The sequence below is a fragment of the Corvus kubaryi genome, unplaced genomic scaffold (genome assembly GCF_017639235.1).
Source record: "Corvus kubaryi isolate FWS band 111438036 unplaced genomic scaffold, C.kubaryi_AGA036_p1.0 37387, whole genome shotgun sequence".
NCBI lineage: Eukaryota > Metazoa > Chordata > Aves > Passeriformes > Corvidae > Corvus > Corvus kubaryi.
The window spans coordinates 12,935,840-12,955,577 of record NW_024581129.1 but is presented as its reverse complement, the minus strand read 5'-3'; the positions used below and the strand labels follow the sequence as shown (position 1 = coordinate 12,955,577).

At 48.2% G+C, this 19,738-nt stretch overlaps 1 protein-coding gene across 8 annotated transcripts in view; it reads left to right on the top strand.

Annotated features, from left to right (window-relative positions):
* NPRL3 (NPR3 like, GATOR1 complex subunit) overlaps nucleotides 1–18,960 on the top strand; it is a 41,631-nt gene extending 22,671 nt beyond the window's left edge. For 7 of the 8 annotated variants that reach the window (XM_042036938.1, XM_042036936.1, XM_042036937.1 and 4 more), the window contains 6 exons: nucleotides 622–778; nucleotides 2,631–2,737; nucleotides 3,931–4,060; nucleotides 11,726–11,915; nucleotides 13,074–13,266; nucleotides 18,228–18,960. In XM_042036938.1, the coding sequence (XP_041892872.1) occupies nucleotides 622–778; nucleotides 2,631–2,737; nucleotides 3,931–4,060; nucleotides 11,726–11,915; nucleotides 13,074–13,266; nucleotides 18,228–18,393 (943 nt within the window). In that variant the 3' untranslated portion in view covers nucleotides 18,394–18,960. Of the gene's footprint in view, nucleotides 1–621; nucleotides 779–2,630; nucleotides 2,738–3,930; nucleotides 4,061–11,725; nucleotides 11,995–13,073; nucleotides 13,267–18,227 lie in introns of those variants that run through there. The other variant, XM_042036941.1, reaches the window with a different exon arrangement.
* The last annotated feature ends 778 nt before the right edge of the window (nucleotides 18,961–19,738 follow it).

The following is a 19,738-nucleotide window of genomic DNA, read 5'->3' as shown; positions in this document are numbered from 1 at the left end:
GGAGAGGTGGGGGGCCCTGCGCTCACACAGGACTCCCTGGAGCTGCTGCTGTGGCACTGTGATGCTGCTGGATTCATGGTGGTGGGAAGCCACAGCCTTGGTGTTAACTCTAGGTGGTTGTACTGAGGGGATGCTGCAAGAGTGGCCTGCACTGTTTGCAGCCAGGAATTGTGTGTTCATTTTAATCTGTTGACCCAGAAGTAATTCTGCTTTTGGAAGGAAGAGAGCCCAGGTCCTGTGATACCTTATTTCCTGTGTTTGTTGATCTGCAAAAATAACTTAACTCTTGCTTTCTTCCTTTCTTCTACTCCATTCTGTATTTCAGTAATGCAGACTAGCAGTTTTCAGACTAGTTCTCAATTGTGTGCCAGTACAGTGCAGTCTTTTTTCCTTGTTGCTGGGGTATCCAGTAACCATATAACCATCTGTCCCCTGTTTATAGGGAGTGTCTTATGCTGTGACATAAAAATAAGCTTATTTCGAACCCAGTTAGAGCAAAAGGATGGTATTAGAAATTCTTTTTCTACCATTAGATTGACCTCAGGTATCGTGGTGTGGGAATAACAAAGCCTTCAGGAAAAGCTGCAGTTTACTGTGCAAATGTATTCTATTTTTCTGCAGGCCTTACCATGCCTTATTACTTTTAAATGATGAGAAGTCATTGCTTAATGAGCTCCCGTTGGACTGCTCTCCTGCCCTGGTGAGAGTAATTAAAACTACCTCTGCTGTGAAGAATTTGCAGCAACTGGCTCAGGATGCTGACTTGGCATTGCTGCAGGTACGGGGAGCTGTCAGCGGCTGCTGAGAGCCTTTTAAATCACGAGGTGTTTTCTTCTGTGTGCCCGTGGGCTTCTGTGCTGCAGGAGCATGTCAGCTGCCTTGGTGTGAGCAGAGGGCAGGGAGAAAGTACCAGCCCTGGAGCCTGGGGAAAGGCTGGAGAAACAAAGGGCAGGGGTGCAGGGACAGTGCTGGGCAGCCCTGCAGCTGCATCCCGTCTCAGATGGGAGTCTCAAGTCCTGGGGGTCTCTAGTCCCCAGCCTGGGGGTCTCTAGTCCTCACCAGTGCTCAGGACAAGTCCATTAAAACAGGCTGATGAAAAACTTCTCTTCAAATTGTGAGCACCTCCAGGGCTGCATCCCACAGCCTCTCTGCTCCAGCACCTGACCAGCATCAGAGTGAAACCTTTCCTCATATCTAAAGGGAATTTCCCAATGTCCCCTTTGTGTGTGTTGCCTCAGGACCTCTCCCTGTGCCCCTCTGAGGAGAGTGACTCTGTCTTCTCTGTGCTTTCCCGTTTGGTGGTTAAAACCAGAGCAAGTTGTACTCTTGACTGACACCACAGTGGTCTGTCTTGGTCCTGCCACGTTGATGTCTACATGCAAATGAAGCACTCAAAATGCAAGTGAAGATTTACAGCTGCCATGGCCAAATACGTTGCTTTCCCTGGAGCTGCCGGGATCTTTTCTACCAAAGCCTTGTGAATGCCTGTGCAAACCTTCCCATCCATTTCCTTTAGTCCCTTAGTGCACAGACTTTGCAGAGTCATGGGAAGAAGATCTAGTTTAGGCTTGGGCAAAGATTTTGAGCCAGTCTCCCCAAGCCAGCAGCTCTTTCCAAATACCTTTCCAGTGACACCCAGCTCTCAAATCTGAATTGCTGGAGGTGACGTGATGAGCCCTTGGAAAGGGAAGTTTGTGCCAGTGGAGGGACGAGACTCTGGCACTCACATGAGTTTTGAGGCCACAGAGAGACCCCTGTGAATGACTGTGATCATTTGGGATGATTATATGAGATGATCCCAGAGAGGGAAGGGCCATTCCATGCTCCTAAGGGTTGATCGAGACCCAGGGACACAATCTGTGCTCTGTGTGACAGGGGAAACACAGCTCATCATCACATGTTCTTCTGTTCATAGGTCTGTGCCTTCTCTTGTTCCAAGGGAAAGGTCCTGCTTTGTAATAAAATTCCAGGTCTGTCTGCCGTGGTCTGTGGTGTTACTTGGCCATGGGATGGACTCTGGAAATTCCCTACTGCTTCTGTAATTTTGTTCTCCACAAAAAAGCACGGTTAAATGCATCTAATGATACAGGCTGGATTTTATGTCTTGTAGACACTATTTATGTGGCTTTTCCGGAGCCATTAGCAACCACTGACTTGTTTAACACATTAAAATACTTTGTATAGCTCATTACTGAAATACCTCTGTGCAGTAAAAAGGCAGTGTTGGTTTCCTTTGTGTTTCTGTCATAGTAGAAGCTGATTCTTTTGTTTTATTTTTCATGTATAACACAATGCATTTTGTGCATAAACAAAAATAGTTTTTGGGGACATGAAAAGAAACTAAACTTGTATTGATACAGTTTGAAGGAATTCCTTTGAGGCAGGAAATACTAAGTTGCTTAGAAATGTGAAGCGAATCTCTGGAAATTCATAACCTTATCAAATGCTTTTTGATCTGCCACATGTTATATTAAACCATGAATTTATTCTGAAGGCAGGGTGAAAGGATGGAACATTTTTCTTTCATTTCAGCTCAAACGAGACTTTTTTTTTGTTGTTGTATGGAATGCTTGCTGAGAGTTTGTATATTGCTTTTGCTCCCCTAATTTTTCCCTGTTTTCTCAATACAGGTTTTCCAGCTTGCTGCACATCTTGTTTACTGGGGCAAAGCAATTATTATTTATCCTCTTTGTGAAAACAATGTCTACATGCTTTCTCCAAATGCCAGTGTCTGCCTGTAAGTAGAAGGACAGTGTGTTGCTTTGCAGCACAGTGCTGAGGAGTGCAGATGCACTTTCCTTCCCTGACTGGATAGAGAGTGGGATCTTTCTTAATTAATTTGTTGAGACTGTACAAAACACAAACCATTACATGAGCCTGGGCTTGCACAGCCCACAGTGTGGGCAGGGAGGAGCAGCAGAGCAGATCAATATTCCTCTGTGGTGGTGAGGGCCCTGGAAGCAATATTTACCCTGTGGAGCTGCTGTCAGTATTTTTAGTACTCTTGCTCACTGGATGTTCAATATGAGAACATCTACAAACCAAAATACTTTATGATTAAGTTAAATGAGTGGTTTATAGGGCTCTCTGTGTAGCTGGCACACCTGACATGAATCAAAAGTAGCAAAAGTTGCCATTGTGTTGCTTCATGTGCTGGCATTCCGTACTGTGTGCCTTGTCACAGCCAGAAGGCAACGTGGCTGTTTGGAGAGCAGGCAGAGCCACTGCAAGGAAGATGTGGAGGCAGTGGTGGGTATTTTTGCTTTGCTGAAGATTGTTAAGCCTTCCTCTGTTGGTTTTTGAGATGTTTTTAGACTCTGTGTTGGAACTCAGTTACAGGAAAGTAGTTTTAAATCAAAACGTCGGTGATGGAAGTATAAAAATAGGGCTGGAAGGGACCTTGAGGTCATTCAGCAGCAACTGTGCCTGTGTCATATATGGCAGTGCTGTTCTTGAAGACCTTTGGAGATGGAAATGCTAAGACAGTTTTCCTAATATATAGCTTGACTATCCTTCACTTCTGCTCAGTCATATTGCTTGTCTTATCAGCATGGGGAGGGGGCACAGCCACATCTGCAGCTGCAGTTGGCACATTCAGAGGCTGTGTGTCCTGCCCAGCCCTGCCCAAGCTCTGTCCCTTTCATCAGAGGCTGCACAGGTCTGGACTTTTTATCACTTTTATTTTTCTCCTCTGGATTCCCTCCACACCTTGAATAAAGGGCTGGAGCTGAACGTAAGGCTGAGGTGAAAGTGCATGAGCTTCTGGCTGGCTTCTGCAGGACACAACATGCCATCAACTATCCTTAGGGGTTTTCTAGATCACAAGGAGTATTACATTTGGGAATTGGCACTTCTGCAATGCTTAAATGGATAAAAGTTAACCTGACCAGCACTACAGAGCTGATCTGTGCCTCTGCCTCTCTCCTGCAGTTACTCTCCCCTGGCAGATGCCTTCTCCTGTCAGTTCCGGGGTCACAACCTGCCCTCGATGCTGGCCAAGTTCTCCCTCCCGGTGTCGCTCTCCGAGTTCAAGAACCCGCTGGCACCGCCTGTGCAGGAGGTGAGCTGGGCACTGCCCAACAGCTCCTTGTTCTCCTGATAACAAGGGATGGTGCTGCTTCTGGAGCACTTGGTCAGGAACCTGCTGTTGCACATTTACAAGTTCCCAATTACTGTGTTTCCAGCCTTATGATTTGTTGTTTCGTGTCCTCGTGCCGAAAAGCTGTGGGGATGTTCAAAGTGAGAGGGTGCTCTGTGCTGGCAAAGCAGAGTCCTGAAAGAAATATTAGAATGTTTCTTTTCATGGAGTGATGTAGTAGGGAAAACTGAAACTCCATTTGGTCTGTTGCAAACTGTCATGAATTGGTAGGGGTGAATCAATTTTGTGGATTCCTCACAATCACATTCGATTTTATTTTATTCCATCTGCTTCAAGTTCACAATCTATTTTTAAAAGCAATCTGTCTGTACACTTGGTTTTGCTGTAAAACTGGAATTGTTTAAAGGCTGTTGGAGGAAATAGACTCAGCATGGGGTGAGCAGAAGTCCATGTGTCACTGCATTAGCTTTTTAGTATTCAGATCTGGGTTAATAAAATATGGATTTGGGATTTGTGAGCTGTTTTGCTTAGGCATCGATCATGGCTTGTGGCATTTCTGGGAACTGGTGGAACACAAGAAGGAGCTCAATAATGTGAGGTGTCCTGGCTGACACTCTTCTGTTCCCAGATGGAGGAGCCTGGACCTCTGAACGTGGCTCAGTGAGCCAAAGCAAGCATAGGCAGAGTTCTTTGGCTGGTTTCTTGTGGTGTTTGTTTCTGGCCTTCAGACTTGGGTGCCTTGGTGGCTCCACGGATTGAGCCCCTGCTCAGATACAGAGAAGATTGCCATCACCTCTGCACTCAAGCACAGCTGTGAGGGAAGAATTGGTTGTAATTACAGGTTGGGAGAGATGATGATCAGAGATAAAGATAAGTAATGATGTAGGTCTAATCCCAGTAGCATGTACTGGTCAGCTGCCACCTTGGGAGGCAGGGAAAGAGAAGGACTCCACTGTAGTTACAGACAAGTAAGTGTCCTGAAAATTGAAGCTGAAGCCATAGCATTAATTTTATTCTAGCTGCAGTAGCTTCAGGAGACATTCTCAGTAATTCTTTTAAAATTAATTACTTGCCTCAGTACTTCTCCTTCAATACTTCTGGTTGTTCTCAGATGTCCTACTTTTGTTTAAAATACACAAATAAAAGTCTGCCACTTACTACTGCGGTTATGCCTTGAAAGAAGGGTGCAATAAATGCTTGCCAGAGTTGATGGAGTGCTAAAGTGTTTTTTTAGAGTGTGTACCTTCCCTCTGCTGCTCACCTGTCTGTGCTGGGGTCCTAAGGGTCAGGAACACAGCTTGCTTTCATCATCCTTTCAGCCTTATTGGAAGATGAAGGATGATGCTGTGAAAAGCTGTGGCTTTTTGATAAAGCAAAGTGTGACAGTTCTTGGGGGAGTTTAGACTGAAGAGAGTTTTTATGTATTTTCATATCAGTACATTTTCTTCTACTTTGATTTACCTATGTAGGACTTCTTGTATTATTTTTTGTTTTTTTAATCTTTTAAGAGACGTGACTCCAATCCCTGCCCTGAAGTGGTCAGGCTCCAGTTGTAATTAACAGAGATCTAATCAATACAGCAATTAATCTAATGAAATGTGGGTGGGTTTTTGTTCCGCTGTGCTGTGATAAAAGATGTTGTACTCTGAACTGTAAATATTGTCAAAATGTACTCGCTTTGCCTTTGAAAAAAATTAGCAAAGGTGGGACTTTCTGGGTAGTTTTGTTCTTTGTGTACACAGGAGGGGATGTGAGGTATTTTAGCTTTAAAGGTTACCTTGTGCTTTTCATCAGGCTGAGGGCACTGTCTGTTCTCCTGAAGGTCAGTGTGCTGGAGGGTCAGTACTGTGGGAGAGGCTGGATCTTCTGCAGAAGCTCTTGTGGCCTCATGGCATCCATGGCATCCATCCCATCTGATTCTTCTCTTAAGCATGGGATTGGCTCCCTGTGTTTGGCATGTGCTTCTGGATGGGTAAAGAATACAGAAGGCATTAATAAAGCCCACAATAGGAAACAGGAGAGCTCTTAGAGCCCTTCCTGTTTTTATACAAAAATATTGCTTGATTTGAAAGGGGACAAAGTTATTTTTGTACAATTACCATTGCATGAGTGGAATTCCTCTATTCCTTTGGGTAGATGAAAAAAATGTGACAGTCATTTTTATACCTGGTGTGCTGTGGTATTTTTGGGCTGGTAGGACATATGAACAACCTGAGCAAGGACAAGACTGCCTTGGGAGTGCATGGCTGTGTTCTGCTTTTGCTGTCTGCCTGTCAAGTAGGTAGGAGGTGTCAAGTGAGTGGTGTGTGCCTGCCCTGCCAGTGCTCTCAGCCGTGCCCTGTGCCAGAGACTGAAAGTCCTGATTGTGTCATCTTGATCTCTTGTCTTGCCTGTGATGAGGAGCAGTGTATTGCAGTGGAACCCTGGGCAGTGTGTATCTGTCAGTTGAGAAGGTTTTCGTATCCCTGTGGTGCTTCCTGCTGCTTCCCTTTCTCTGTGTTTCCCTTGGATTCCATGGCTTTCCTGGGACAGCAGTGTTGCAGCAGGGTGAGGATGAGCCCATGCCCTCAGCTCAGCTGACCTAAAGAGGTCTTGGTGGTGTTGAGCCGAGGCCCTGCTTTTCTTTCCCACTCCCAGGTGTGTGCACACACGAGCCTTCCTCCCTTCCCTCTTCCCATTCCTAGAGCTCTGGCTCCTGTCCTGACTGACTCCATTCATTCAACTTGTTTCATCTGCACAAGTTTTCTGCCAGGTTAGCAGGTGGAATTCACCTGGGGAGATCCAGTGAGCTCCAGGGCTGGCACAGAGGGAGGTGATTTCTGCACAGCTTGTGCAGCTGTGGGGGGTGAGGGAAGCAGAAGCTGTTCTCTCCATTTCACAGTGAGTTGTCTCTTAGCCCCATTGTGCCTTGTAATGTCACCAGGACTTGCTGCAGTGCCTGGGTTTGTCCTGGATCTCACCAGGATGCAGCCAAGGGGTGGGGAGCTCATACAGAAGGGAACTCATCTTGCCTTTTGGTGTTTTCACTGGAAAAGAAGCAGTTTGTATCCCCTCTACTCTGACCCCAAAGAAGCTGTCCCTGTTCTGCTGCCTCTGGCTGTTGGCTCGTGTCCCTGTGCTTTCCTCCTCTGAGTGGCACAGCCTTGCTCTGAGTGCAGAGCACACCTGGGGTGGAGCTCTGGGGTTGCTCAGTGGGGTGCACATGCCTTCCAAACCTCTGGGGAAAGCATAGGAGCACTTGGTGACCCAAAGTCTTCAGGTCAGCACGTGTTGACTGGCAGGATCTGTACCAGGCACTGCTGCTGGTGCAGGGCAAGGCTTTGGCCTGCTTTTCAGGATAAGGATTTCTTTGTCCAGCATCAAATTTCTTTACCCAGCTACTCTGCACTAAGTTGCTTTGCAAACCAAGAGTTAGGGATGATGTTTGTAGCTTCCCCTCCTCTGCACTGTGACCTCAGCTAGTTCATCTGCTTCAGAAGCTGTAACATCACTCTGCCCTGCCTTGAACAAACATGGACTAGCAGGAGGGATCTTCCCACCTGTAAGGAGTGTTCCTAGGTGAATTAGACATCCCATTTTCTTCCTGCATCCCCTTTATCATAATGCACATTGTCATTATTATTGTGGTTCTCTAATTCTCCCTTGATGGGATATGGATAACTGCAGGAAAAAAACCCCCAGAAAAACAGATGGGAAAGCAGGACAGCTGCTGCTGAACAAAATCTGTTTAACTTTTCACTTTTGTTTTAGTCAGTCTGGGCCATCCTGCTGGGAGTCAGGCACAGGGAGATGAGGCCTCTGCCTTGTGCCTGCAGAAAACGTGCCGAGCTTTGTGCAGGGCTCATGGAAGATGAGGCAGGAAAATGTGTCAGGGGATGGAGTGGGAGGGGAGCTGCCTGCACACCCTGAATGGGCAGCTGTGTCTTCAGGGAGCCACGCTGCACATGGGGCTGCTCTGCTGGAAGGCATTAGGAGCCACGGGAGCTTTTGTTGGCAGAGGTAGGGAAGTAGGATTAAGATGCATTTATATTCAGTTGGGCTGGGTATGAAATCAGGGGTTTAGCACAGTAAGTTAAAGGAGTATGTCATGTTAGGCCTGAATGGAGGGAATGGTGAAGCTGAGAATTCAGAGCTGTCACCTTGTGATTAAAATGGCAACATTAGACAGTAAATGTTTCATCCTACATCAGTAGGAGTTTTCAGAGTCTGTTTCCTGTAAAACAGGGAGAAGTTTTAATAGCTGATCTGTTTTCCATGAAACAGCGTGGTTTGAATGCTAAAGAAAGGTAATACATTTCAGCAAACATCCCTGCGCCCCAGTGGCTTTGAAGGCGTCATCATCCTGAGCCAAGGCAGCCCTCAGTTCTCAAGTCAGACCTTGAAGAGGGTTTGTGTCAAATAACTGGATAATCCAGGTTGGAGAAAGGGGGCTTGTGTGCTTCAGTAGGCAAAACAAGCTGTGTTTTAACTGTCTCCTCACGTAGTGAGAAACAAGCTAGGATTGACTGCTTCTAGGCTGCTGTTTTCCCTTCCCTTTCCTGAACCTGTTGCTACTCCCAGTTATCCTCAACTTTTTAGGCCTGGGAAAGAAAACAGTCTTAAAGAATCCTTGCAGGAAATGTAACACATTTCTCAAGAGTTTTACAAATGGCCCCAGAGAATAAGGAATGCTGGATCTTGTCCCTCCAAGACTTGGGGCTGATCTCTGGCCATCCTGAAGTGCCCAGCTGGGCTGATGCGCAGTGCCATGGTTTTGGAAGCCAGTGCAGCATCTCTGCTTGTGCCAGTGAACACAAAGCAGGGCATTGTACCAGTGCCTTGCTCGACAACACTCTGTCACTGCTCTGGGAATGGCCCTGGGCTGTTCTGTGCCAGCAGGAACAAGCCAGATGTGGCTGCTGCAGCAGACAGGACCCCCTCAGAGAAGGCTGGAAAGAGGCAGCACGGGCAGACAGGAAGCATGAAAGGAATATGGATGAAATTTAGATTGAATTGGTAGTTAAATTAAGCAACAGAAAATGTTTCACTTTATATTTCCATCACAATCCTGCTGTTTCAGCCAAAAAATCCTGGCTCTGGATTCCTGCTGTGCCAGAGGATGACTGAGGCAAGCAGTCCTGGGATGAAGTATATCCTTGCCTGGGAAGCTGCTCCCAGCCCTTTTGGCTTCAGCAAGGAGCCAAGCTCTAATGAAGTGCCCTGAGAGCAGGCCCAGAGATAACCCTGCACCCCTGGGGGAGGTGCAGCAGTTCCAGCCAGCACAGCACTGATGGTGCAGGGCAGCCTCTGCTACTGCAGCCCTGTGTGAGCTCCATCGGAGCTTGGGAGGAGCAGATGGACAGCGAAGAGAAACGCAGTGCTCGTGTCCAGAAGGACAGGCAGCAGCATGTGTTAGCAAAGCCCTTGCTAGACCTGATCTGGGAAAACAGTTCTGCACTTCCACACTTCTTTTGGTAAGAAATGGGTCTAAACCTGGAAGAAGTGGGAATGGTGTGAGGCACTTGCAGTGGTGGCACAAAGTTCATCACGGGCAGGGGCCACTGCAGGATGCTGCAGCACTTGGGCTTTTTCTAGGACTGGGTTTTAAGAAGTACCAGATTCCTGCTGAAGTTTGTCTTAGTACAGAAAAATGTCAGGGATCATCAGTCTCTGTGGTCTAGGGATGATCAAGCTTACTTCAGGATGGAAGATGAGTTTCCTCTAGTTCTCAGATTAGTCACAGATCTCCAGCTCTCCCACCCAGAGACGGCACAAAGGTGTTTGACAGGGGCTGGTTGCACAAGGTTTTGGCTGTAAAGCTGTAACACCTCTGCTGCCTGGCTTCTTGTTCCACTGGGCCATAGCTTCTGGCTCAGGGTGGCTTTCTAGGTATTTCCACGAGGGTATGGAGGTGATGGTGCACATGCAGGATTAGAGGGGGTCGGATGAGACTCTCCATGCACATGGAGCTGCAGCAAAAGAAATTGGCTATTTCTGTAATTCATGGAACCACCAGAGTGACCAGGGGAGGCTGGTCTGGATCAGGCCCAACCCACTGCTTCTGTAGGTCTGGTAGAGCCTGTCTTCCTGTCTCCTTGGATTTTTCCAGGGTTGTTTTGTGCTCTGAAACGTGCAGACCTCTTTCATTTGCTAATCAGACGTCACTGTGTGCCAACAGGTTGGAAATGTAAGTAAAATTAATGAGCCATCTTTCCATCCAGGCCTGCGTCTGGAAGGAAGGATTTCAGCAACGTAATCACTGGAGTAAACCTCGCTCTTCCAGGCTGCCTTCAGATGTTAGCAAAGCATTAGGTCTTTGGTGTCTTTTGCCAACCTTCCTCTTCTGTAGATTTTCTGTTAAACATGTAAAATGAATTATGGCTTTTCCAAAAAACAGATGTTTGAAGGCGATCCCAGATAATATGTTTTAAGATTAAAATCCGCTGAGCCCCCAGAAGTGGTAATCCCTGAAAAGACAGGGTGTGGGTCTGTCTGCAAACAGAAGAGGTTTCTTTTGTGATTTGATAGCAGAGGAGGAACTGAGAATTACAAGATTTATGGAAAAAGGAAAATTATGTGGGCTGATGAACTTGGGTTTGGGGCTTTTATTGCGATTTGGCCTGTTACCCTGATGATTAACGCAGCAGAGTGAGCTTCCTTCTGAGTCTGAGCTCATGCTGCATGTGTTTGTCTCACCAAAACAGTGTTGGTTGCTATGAAGTCCCCAAACAGCCTTGTCAGTGACTGTGTTCTGAGCCTTTTGCTATGAGAGTTGCCTGCAGTGATATGAAAAGGCTTTTTATGCAGAAATCAAGACACAATGATACATTTTGAAGGCTCCTCCCAGACTTGTGAAAACAGACCATGCCAAGACCCTGCAAACGTTGCCCCTGGCTCTGCCCATGGTGCAGGTCTCCAGCAGGTGTTGGGCATGTTTAATACATCTCATTGCTTTTGAGTCTCTTGCCTGCCTGAAAACCCAGGTGCCTTTATTAGCTTGGCCCTATATAGCAGAGGGATGGTGAAAAGAGGGATAGTGACTCTGCATTGAGAGGGGACTCCTTGGCAGCTCAGGCTGCTGACCCTTGCCAGGGCTTCCTGCTGCTGCTCCTCCTGCTTCTGTATTGCCCAGCCCTGTCAGGCTCTGATCTCCAGAGCGTCTCCCATGGCTAATCAGCAGTTTCCCATCTGACAGCAAAGGGCTCCTATTCCTGGCCACCTCTCCTGGTTGCTTTAGCTCTGCCCCATCACCCTGCCCTCTCTCTGTCTCTTGAGGTGCCTGGGCTTCAATCTGACCATCTGGGATTAAGCCTTCTGTGATACATTTTAGTGGCCCTTGTGTAGAAACCAGCAAACTGGTTTGGAGCTGGGGCAGGGCAGGTTCCTTCGAGGCTGTGCTGGTCAGTGTTGCATAAAGATGTGGATCACTAAAGGCTCCACTGCAGCCTAAGCACCCACAGAGGCTCTGGGTGTGATGAAGGTTTGTGCCTGGTCACCTTTTTGTGATTGGAACAGGGATAAACTCTTGTGTGGGTCGAGAAACATTTTTCCATGTGACTCGTTACTCACCAGGTGTACCCTTTGTGTGTTGTTTTCCTCCTGTATCTCATTTCCCAGGTGTTTAACCCCTCATTTCTCCCCCTGCAGACCCAGCTTATCCAGATGGTGATATGGATGCTCCAGCACCGGCTCCTGATCCAGCTCCACACCTACGTGTGCCTGATGGTGCCCCCAAATGAGGAAGAGTTCCGAGCCCAGGATGAGGACATGCCCTTCACTGCCAGGGTTGGGGGACGAAGTTTGAGCACCCCCAATGCTCTCAGCTTTGGCTCTCCAAGTATGAGCATGCTTTTCTCTGCTGTTCTCACCTCACTTCTAGAGCTTCCCTTAGTGCTGCCAAGGGCCATCAGGCCTTGGTAATGAGACATCTCCTCTTGTTGGAGTACTTGCTAATTAGGTCCAGCCTTTCGTAAATTTAGAACTAGGCACTGGTGAAAGTCCTAGGGGCTATTAGACTTCTTTTTAGAAAGAAGTAATGCTTTGTAATTTGCCAGATTCTCATGTGGTCATGTAAAAGATTTTTATGAGAGGTACTTCTTTCTTTTTTAAAGTATCTTCCTCCTCCCTTGCTGCACTCAGAAGTATCCCCTATGTTCCTCTGGCTGCATTGCTATTACTGCCCAGATTTTGGTTTTCAGGACAGAAAGAAAATGTGAGAATTTGTTCAAGCACCACTGATTTCTGTGGGCTGTAGAACCATTAGAGCCACCCGAGGAGACACAGAGCTGGCTTTGTTCTCACAAATGACTGATTTCTGTTTATGTATCCTGATTTCTTTAATCTCCCCAGTGCCATTCTTCAGGGTGATTCCAGGAAAGCATTCTTCTGAGAGGATGAGTCAGATATGGTGCTGAAATCACCAAACTGTCCTGCCTGTGCTGTTCTGAGCAGCCTTCTCAGAACTCTGCTGGGCTTGGATATGGGGAGAGATTCTCTGTACAACTTTGAGCTTTTACCAGGAGTAATGAATTAGGGCAGAAATCTTGGAACGTGAGTCAGATCAGTCTGTGATCTGCTTATTCTGGCTCTCCCTCACAAGAGGATATTGCTTCTTGGCCTCTTTGTCTGCTCCCACCTTCTGTGCTGTTAGGCTTTTCATGTTACCACTTCATGGTATTCCAGCACAGCTGTCTGGGAATTCTTTCCAAATGTTTTTTATGGACTGTTTATAGTCTCCAGAAGTACAGTTTTCCACACAAATGGATGACTTTGTTGAAACATTTGAATTTCCCATTGAGAAAAGCGCTGTGTTGTCATATGACTAATTGCAGATTCATGGAGCACTTGGAGACCCACCTTCTCTGCTCTCCAGAGAAAAGGGATTGGTTGGAAAGGCTGCACAGAATTGCTGCACTGAATTGATAAACTTTGCATCCTTATGCTGAGGAATATAAAGCTTTTGTGTGTAATGTATGTCTCTCTCTTGCCCCGATAGCCAGTAGTGATGACATGACTCTGACAAGCCCTAGCATGGATAATTCCAGTGCTGAGCTGATACCTGGTGGGGACTCACCCCTAAATAAGAGGATGACGGAGAATCTCCTGGCAAGCCTGTTGGAACATGAGCGGGAAGCCATCCTGAATGTCCCAGCTGCCCAGAATCCAGAAGATCTCCGCATGTTTGCGAGGTGAGCAGGGCAGCATGCAGTCATTGTTTCTTCTCCTTCCTACTTTATGGAAGGCTTGGTGTGGAGTCTGAGCAAATCCTGTTAGCCTGGGGATTTGGAGGAGAAATTCTTCGGGGTTTGTTCCTGTATTTCATCTGTAATACAAACTAATATTTGTGGCACACCACCAGTTGGTAACAAAAGAGTCCTGGTTGTGTGAAGGAGCATCAGGGAGTTGGACTCACTGTTTGCCTGCCAGTTTTGCTGTGTGCACACATGGCAGACACAAAACTGCACAGCCTAAAAAACTGTTCTAAGCAGGCAAGGCAGAGACCCAGTGATACTGATGCTGCCATTTTGTGTCCATTGGTATTTTCAGGCCAGCTCTCCTTAATTTGATGGTTTGTAAACTCCGTGGAAATAAGAGACACAGAGCCAGCCTGAATACTTTTACAGACCAGCCTGTGAGTGTCCCAAGGTGTGTTTGGCAGTGATGAGAGCTCACTGCTTAGGTTCGTTAAGCTAAAGGCATTAGGATGTGGGATCAGTAGCACACATTTTGTTGTTAGAAATTTGCACACCACAAAAGCAGGCACGATGTGGTTCTGCACGTGCTAAAAGCAGAATGACTTCCTAAGCAGCCATCTGGGAAGAAGGGAGGGCGGGGGAAGACTTTTTCTTCCTAAGGATTTCAAAACACAGTGGCATCACTGGAATGCAACTTTCACTGGTTTTCATACTTGTGGAGCAGAAAACCACCTGGGGCAAGGACTGCAGCTGTCCCATATTCTGGATTCAGTTGGTAATCCCCTGAAAAGCTGGTTCTTGCCCTAGGATGGATACAGTCAGCTAGCCTAGGGAAACTGTAATAGGAGGAAAATACTTTCATTGTCTGTGGCAGAGTACAGCTCAGGGACTTTGACAGAGCTCTCAAAGCTTGTGGGTAGTTATTGCTCTCTGAATTATTTGTCTCTGTCTTCTGCAACTCTTCAGAGAATATGCTCTGACTGGGAGGCAACATTGGCCACTTGAGAACTCTGAAGTGTTTTTTTTCTTTATTACCAGCTAAGTCATTGCAAAACCAGTGAGGAAGGAAAGTAAAAACAAAATGATATTTAATAGCTTAAGACAGAAGTTGTGGGGAACTCCTTGGACCAGTTCAGTGACGATGCAGATTCTTAGAGAATCTGTGAGGAAAGGATGTCATGACTGCTCCCCTCTCAGTACCCTCAGTGGGGTAAAACAGCCCATTTGGAAGCTTTTGAACTGCAGATGCAAAAAATGACTGATTTCTTTGTGAAGCTGAGTGATGTTTATTTTGCAGTTTGCTCCTGCCCCGGGTTCTTTTGCAAATCCCCAGGCCTTATCAGGTTTGAATTTCCAGTCTGCTACAGATTGAATTGACAAGTGCAGAGTGCTCTGAGGCAACAGAGAGGAATAAACAGATTAAACAATAAATAAACAATAAACAGATGGGTCCTGTGGGCAGACGCTGCCGTGCGCACGTAGGAATGTTCATGCCAGACCCTCTTAGTTACTGCTGGTTGTATGAGACACCACAACTTGTAGGTTGTGGTGTATTTTCTCTCTTTTTGTGCCATAACCATCAGAGATGAGTGAGTAAATCTGTTGCTCTCAATGAAAGGGAAAAAACCATGGTGAAGCTGCCTGAAGGAGCTGACCTCCCTGGGTACCCTCATGCAGGTACTGCTCCAGCCCCTCCTTCCTTTGCCGTAGGAGCAGCAGCCTGGGGGGGGCTGTGCCCTGGCCAACAGCTCTGCTCTCATAGCTGCCTCCAGAGCCAAGTGCTATAAATGCACAACTGGTGCCCTAAATATCCTGTGGTATTTGCCCTTCCCAGGGTGCTGTGTGTACACACAGAGGGATGGGCTATTTCCAGCACAGCAATAAAGCTCAGCCTGGCACATTTTTCTGTGCTGGTGCCTCTGAGTGCCTGTCCCTTGTTACTTGGACAGCACAGAGTGCTGGTGCCTGTCCAGGCTGTGCACAGCCCATGTTTGAAGGCAGAAACCTTAAGGGGAAGTAAGGAATTACTAAAGCTTGGCTCCAGCATTGGCTGCATTAACCCTCAAAACATCCAATGAGAATTTAAATCCAAGTTCTTTCCTAAGGTGCAACTGAAGGAGGGTTGGCATGTCCTTCCAGGAGTAAGCTTGGGAGGGACACAAGTTGTTTTTGATCTAGATCCTCAGTAATGTGCACCAAGCCTTCCTCACTGCACATTAAGCAGTGCTTTTGAAGCCTGAAGAAGTTGGAGGCTTCACTCATGGCTTCTCTCCCAAGCCCTGAGTTGCTCTCAGGGTTTGTCTTGCTCTGAGACTGGGAGGTGAGATCCTTCACTCCACGGAGGGATGCTCATTGGCAGCACTGAGCTGTGGACAGTTCTGCTCTGGTTTCAAGCAGTGCTGTGGCAGGGACATCTCCTTGGCCAGAAATAAGCTAATTATATTGGAATTGCTAGTCTGGGAGAATTCTTTTCTTTTTAGTGCATAGGAACACTCCAGTGCTGTTAGAGGGCCAGCTCTTGCAACTTGAGGAGGGGAAAACAGTGATGAGCTATGGAAAGCAATGATCTTCCATCACTGCATCTGGATGTGCACATCTGTCAACAGACACACCTGTGCAGCTTCAGAGGGACTCAAACACAGTGTCACTGCCCCAAGAAGTGCCATCATGCTGATTGTGTCCCAGAAATGTTCACTGCCCAAAAAGGTGAAGGCAGTGCTCACCTTCTCTGGAGCTGTGAAGCCCCAAGGACAGCTTTGTAGATTCTACCTGGACTTTTGGGAAAACCCCTCCCTGGGAGGGTGTGCAGCCCAGGACAGATTGCCCAAGCATGTGGATGGATCTCCATCTCTGAAGGGTTTGAAAAAGCTCTACAGCATTAGCAATAGTCCTGCTGGAGCAGAATGCTGGGCTAGACTTTGGGGGTGTCTTCCAGCTGGCATTTTTGTGATATTCTTTAATAGCCTCTCTAGCTTTTATTAGAGTGGAAAGTATTTAGTCTTGACCAGTTACAAATCCAGACTCTTTCTGAATATAAGATGGATTTATTTATTGGCAAACTGCTCAGTCTGTGCTGCCGTGGAAAGCCAGGTCATACTATTTGCATGGAACGAGAGCTGAGCCAGGGTATGAGCACATGGGCACATGAGACTGGCACAGGGGAAGGAATCCCCAAAACCACCTTGTGAACTGTGATATGAGTTGTAAGATACAAATGTTTCTGTTCATACTTGAGGGAACAGTCTGGCTTTGACACACCCAAGAACTGAACTTACCCTGTGAGTGGCCACTTCTCAGTGCACACGGTTGCCATTGGCCCTGGGGAGGTTGCCAGCGAGCCTCGTGTCAATACCCAGTGGGAGACAGTGCAAAAGGCATAGCCCAGATACGGGAAAGACTGGAGCTTGTCTCTGTTGTTTGTTTGTGCTGCAGGTACAGAGGCAGCAGTTATGTTCTCCATACTGGTGCCAGTTTGAGAGCTGGCAGAGGAACAGCAGGAGGGAGTTGGCAGTGAGCTGGGGCTGCCCAGCTACAGGCTGCCAGTGAGGATCCTGCTCTGAGCCCACAGACAGCTCGTGGGGGAGAGGAGGGACGTGGCAAATTGGGAAGCAGAGAAACACACGTGGTACTGGGCTAGAGGTGAAAACTCCTCTGCACAGTGTAGTGGGGTTGTGATGGAGGGGCTCTTGTTGCACAGTGACTCCTTTGCAGTCACCCGTGAGGGTGGTGGGTGACGGGAGTGCCCAGCAGGAGGCAGCCAGGCAGGCGTTGGTCCTGCAGGGAAAGCACGAGCCACTCCATCCTCCAAAACAGGCAGGAGTGCTCCAGTGGATAGTGGATATATTTTGAGGGCTGTTCCTGCATGGGGGCTGTATGAATGGATTGGAAAACAGATCATGTCATCTCCACTCATTTTTACAGTCAGTTGGCACGAAGCTGCAGATGGGTAATGGAACATGAGCAAAGGCTGCTGGAGCACAGAGTGTGATGTGGAACACACGTGGAGGCACAGCTGGCTGTGGAGCTGGGAAGAGACTCTGGCCTTTGGGCCTTCATGGGTGGGAGCATTTGAGTCACACGTGCAGCATGGCTGTGACATTTGGGAGGGTGTCGAGACAAGTGAGAGACTGAGCAGGAAACTCAGGCTTCATCTGTGGGGCTGGCTTGGCATTATGGCTCAGAGGGAACTCTGGGGAGGGGCCCTCAGCCATCGGGGACTTGTGCTGTTTGTCGTGGACCCTGCTGTGACTGACTGTGCAGGGCTAAGGTTTTCTGATGGCTGTAGCATGGTGGTGGCCAGCAAAGGGGTATCAGTGTTGTCTTTGTCTAAAGAGAATAGGGAATTTAAGAAGCCAGCATGGTTTGAGCATAGGCTTCAGGGGGTTTGTAACTCCTGCAGCTTCTCTGTGGTGCCTACCACCAAAATTTCCATCAGCCTGTTGTGACTGCTCCACCCAACCCAAGCTGCCCAAACCCTGAGTGCAGGACCTGTAGTTACAAAGCCCCTTGTGCTGCTGTGAGGGAAAATTGCTCTTAATTCTAAAAGGCAGCGCAGGTACCCAAGCCCCTGATGCAGAGCTGTGACAAAGGGCAGTTTAGGCCCAGCTAAGAGAACATGGAATAAATCTGCCATGTCCTGACTTCTCAAGGCTCGTTGGCACTTATGTTTCTTCACTTTCTGGAATTATAACTAAGTTGAAAATTTACAATCTTGGGAAATGCTGGGAAACCTCTTGATCCAAGGAGGACCTTGGCAAAGCCCCACAGTGGGCAACTCCCATCCTTTTCCAGAGGATTTCTGTGCTAGGCATGATTTAATTCCCTTTTCATGCAAATGAGGGACATAACCCAAACAACATTCTGATTTGAATCCCATGGGGGAGGAGACCTTGGGGGTGGCAGTATGAGTTTGAGCTGCTTTTAGCCCACGTGCTGCCTTGCTCTGTTCCCTGCAGGCTGCTGCACTACTTCCGAGGCCGGCACCACCTGGAGGAGATCATGTACAATGAGAACATGCGGCGCTCCCAGCTCCTGATGCTGTTTGACAAGTTCCGCAGTGTGCTGGTGGTCACCAGCCACGAGGACCCCGTCATTTCTGTGTTCCAGTCTCTCCTGAAGTGACTCTGCTGGCACAGAGGAGGGAGGCAGCTTGCCATACTCTCCATGCTGGGAGTCTAAAGGATGCCTAAAAACTGAAGGAGGTGGTTTCAGTTCCTTCTTGCCACGTGACATGCAGCAGGTTGTCCCTGTCCGTGCCTCGATGTCCCAGCTGCTCCCCGAAGCTCCAGGGGCTGCTGCAGGACAGCATGTGCTTGCTCAGCCTGGATTCTTACCCTGCTACATTCACAGCCCTTCCTTGGCCCTGGTGCTCCCCAGGAATCGTGAGAGTGGGATAAGAGGGTTCTGCTGCGGTGCTGCTGGCAGAATGTCACCTTTGGGGGGGATGCTGGTGCCTCGAGAGTGCCTCCTCTGCTCTCCAGCACGACTGCTGGGACACTCAGCCATGAGACCTGTCCCCATGGCACAGCACGCATGGCCTTGCTCCAGGGCACAGGGGAGCGGGCCTGGCTCGTAGGGAAATGACCCTGGCCACTGAAGGATTCTGTTTGATCTCGCAGCAGCAGCGAGGACAGAGGTGGGAAGACAAAAGTATCACAAGTAAACATGAAATCATGAATGAATGACTCAGTCACTGTGTCACAGCTCCTTCTTTCCTTGTTCCAATATCCTTATTCCCAAGTGTCTGTTGGAGCAGGGACTGCCACCACGCAGCCTCTGTGTTCCTGGGTTTTCATGTTTCCCAGTTTTTGCCTGGGGGTGGGAACTTGGTTGTTGAGCAGGACTGAAAGGCACTGGCCAAGCTGCAGGTGCAGGGACACGTTCCACCCAGAGGCTGGGGGTAAGGGCACTCGGGCTTGTCCCCCAGGGCTTGTTTCGCCCCTCCACTCTCCCTCCCACAAGCATGGCTGTGCCTGCAGGGAACCAGACAGGGACCCTGGCCTGGGGTAAAGCTATCCAGCAGGAAAACGAGATACAGGACTGTATTTCCTGCTCTGGTTTGGGACTGCTCCTCCAGCCATGCCAGGGCCAGAACAAGAGGTGACAGCCCTGGGACATGCCAGGGCTTGGGGCAGCAGGAGCTTGTGCCAGCTCACCCCTGCCTGTGTGAGGCCACTGTCCCCCACAGCTGCTCACTGCTCTGTGCTGCATACCTGGGGAAGGGAGGGGGAACTTTACCTCCATAGTGGTGTAGCTTCTACAGGTTTGTTAAAAGGTTGTCAGGCTCCCTCTGAAGTCCTTCCCTTACACCATGCACAACACCTGGAGCTTTTCCCAGAGCTCCAAGCTCTCAGGAGCAGCTTCACTTGCCCACACAAACTGGGTGAAACTGGGAGCTTTAGCTGCCTTACCTTCCAGCAGTCAAGTGCTGGGGGAGCTACTCCATGACTCAGGGTTCCTTCAGCAA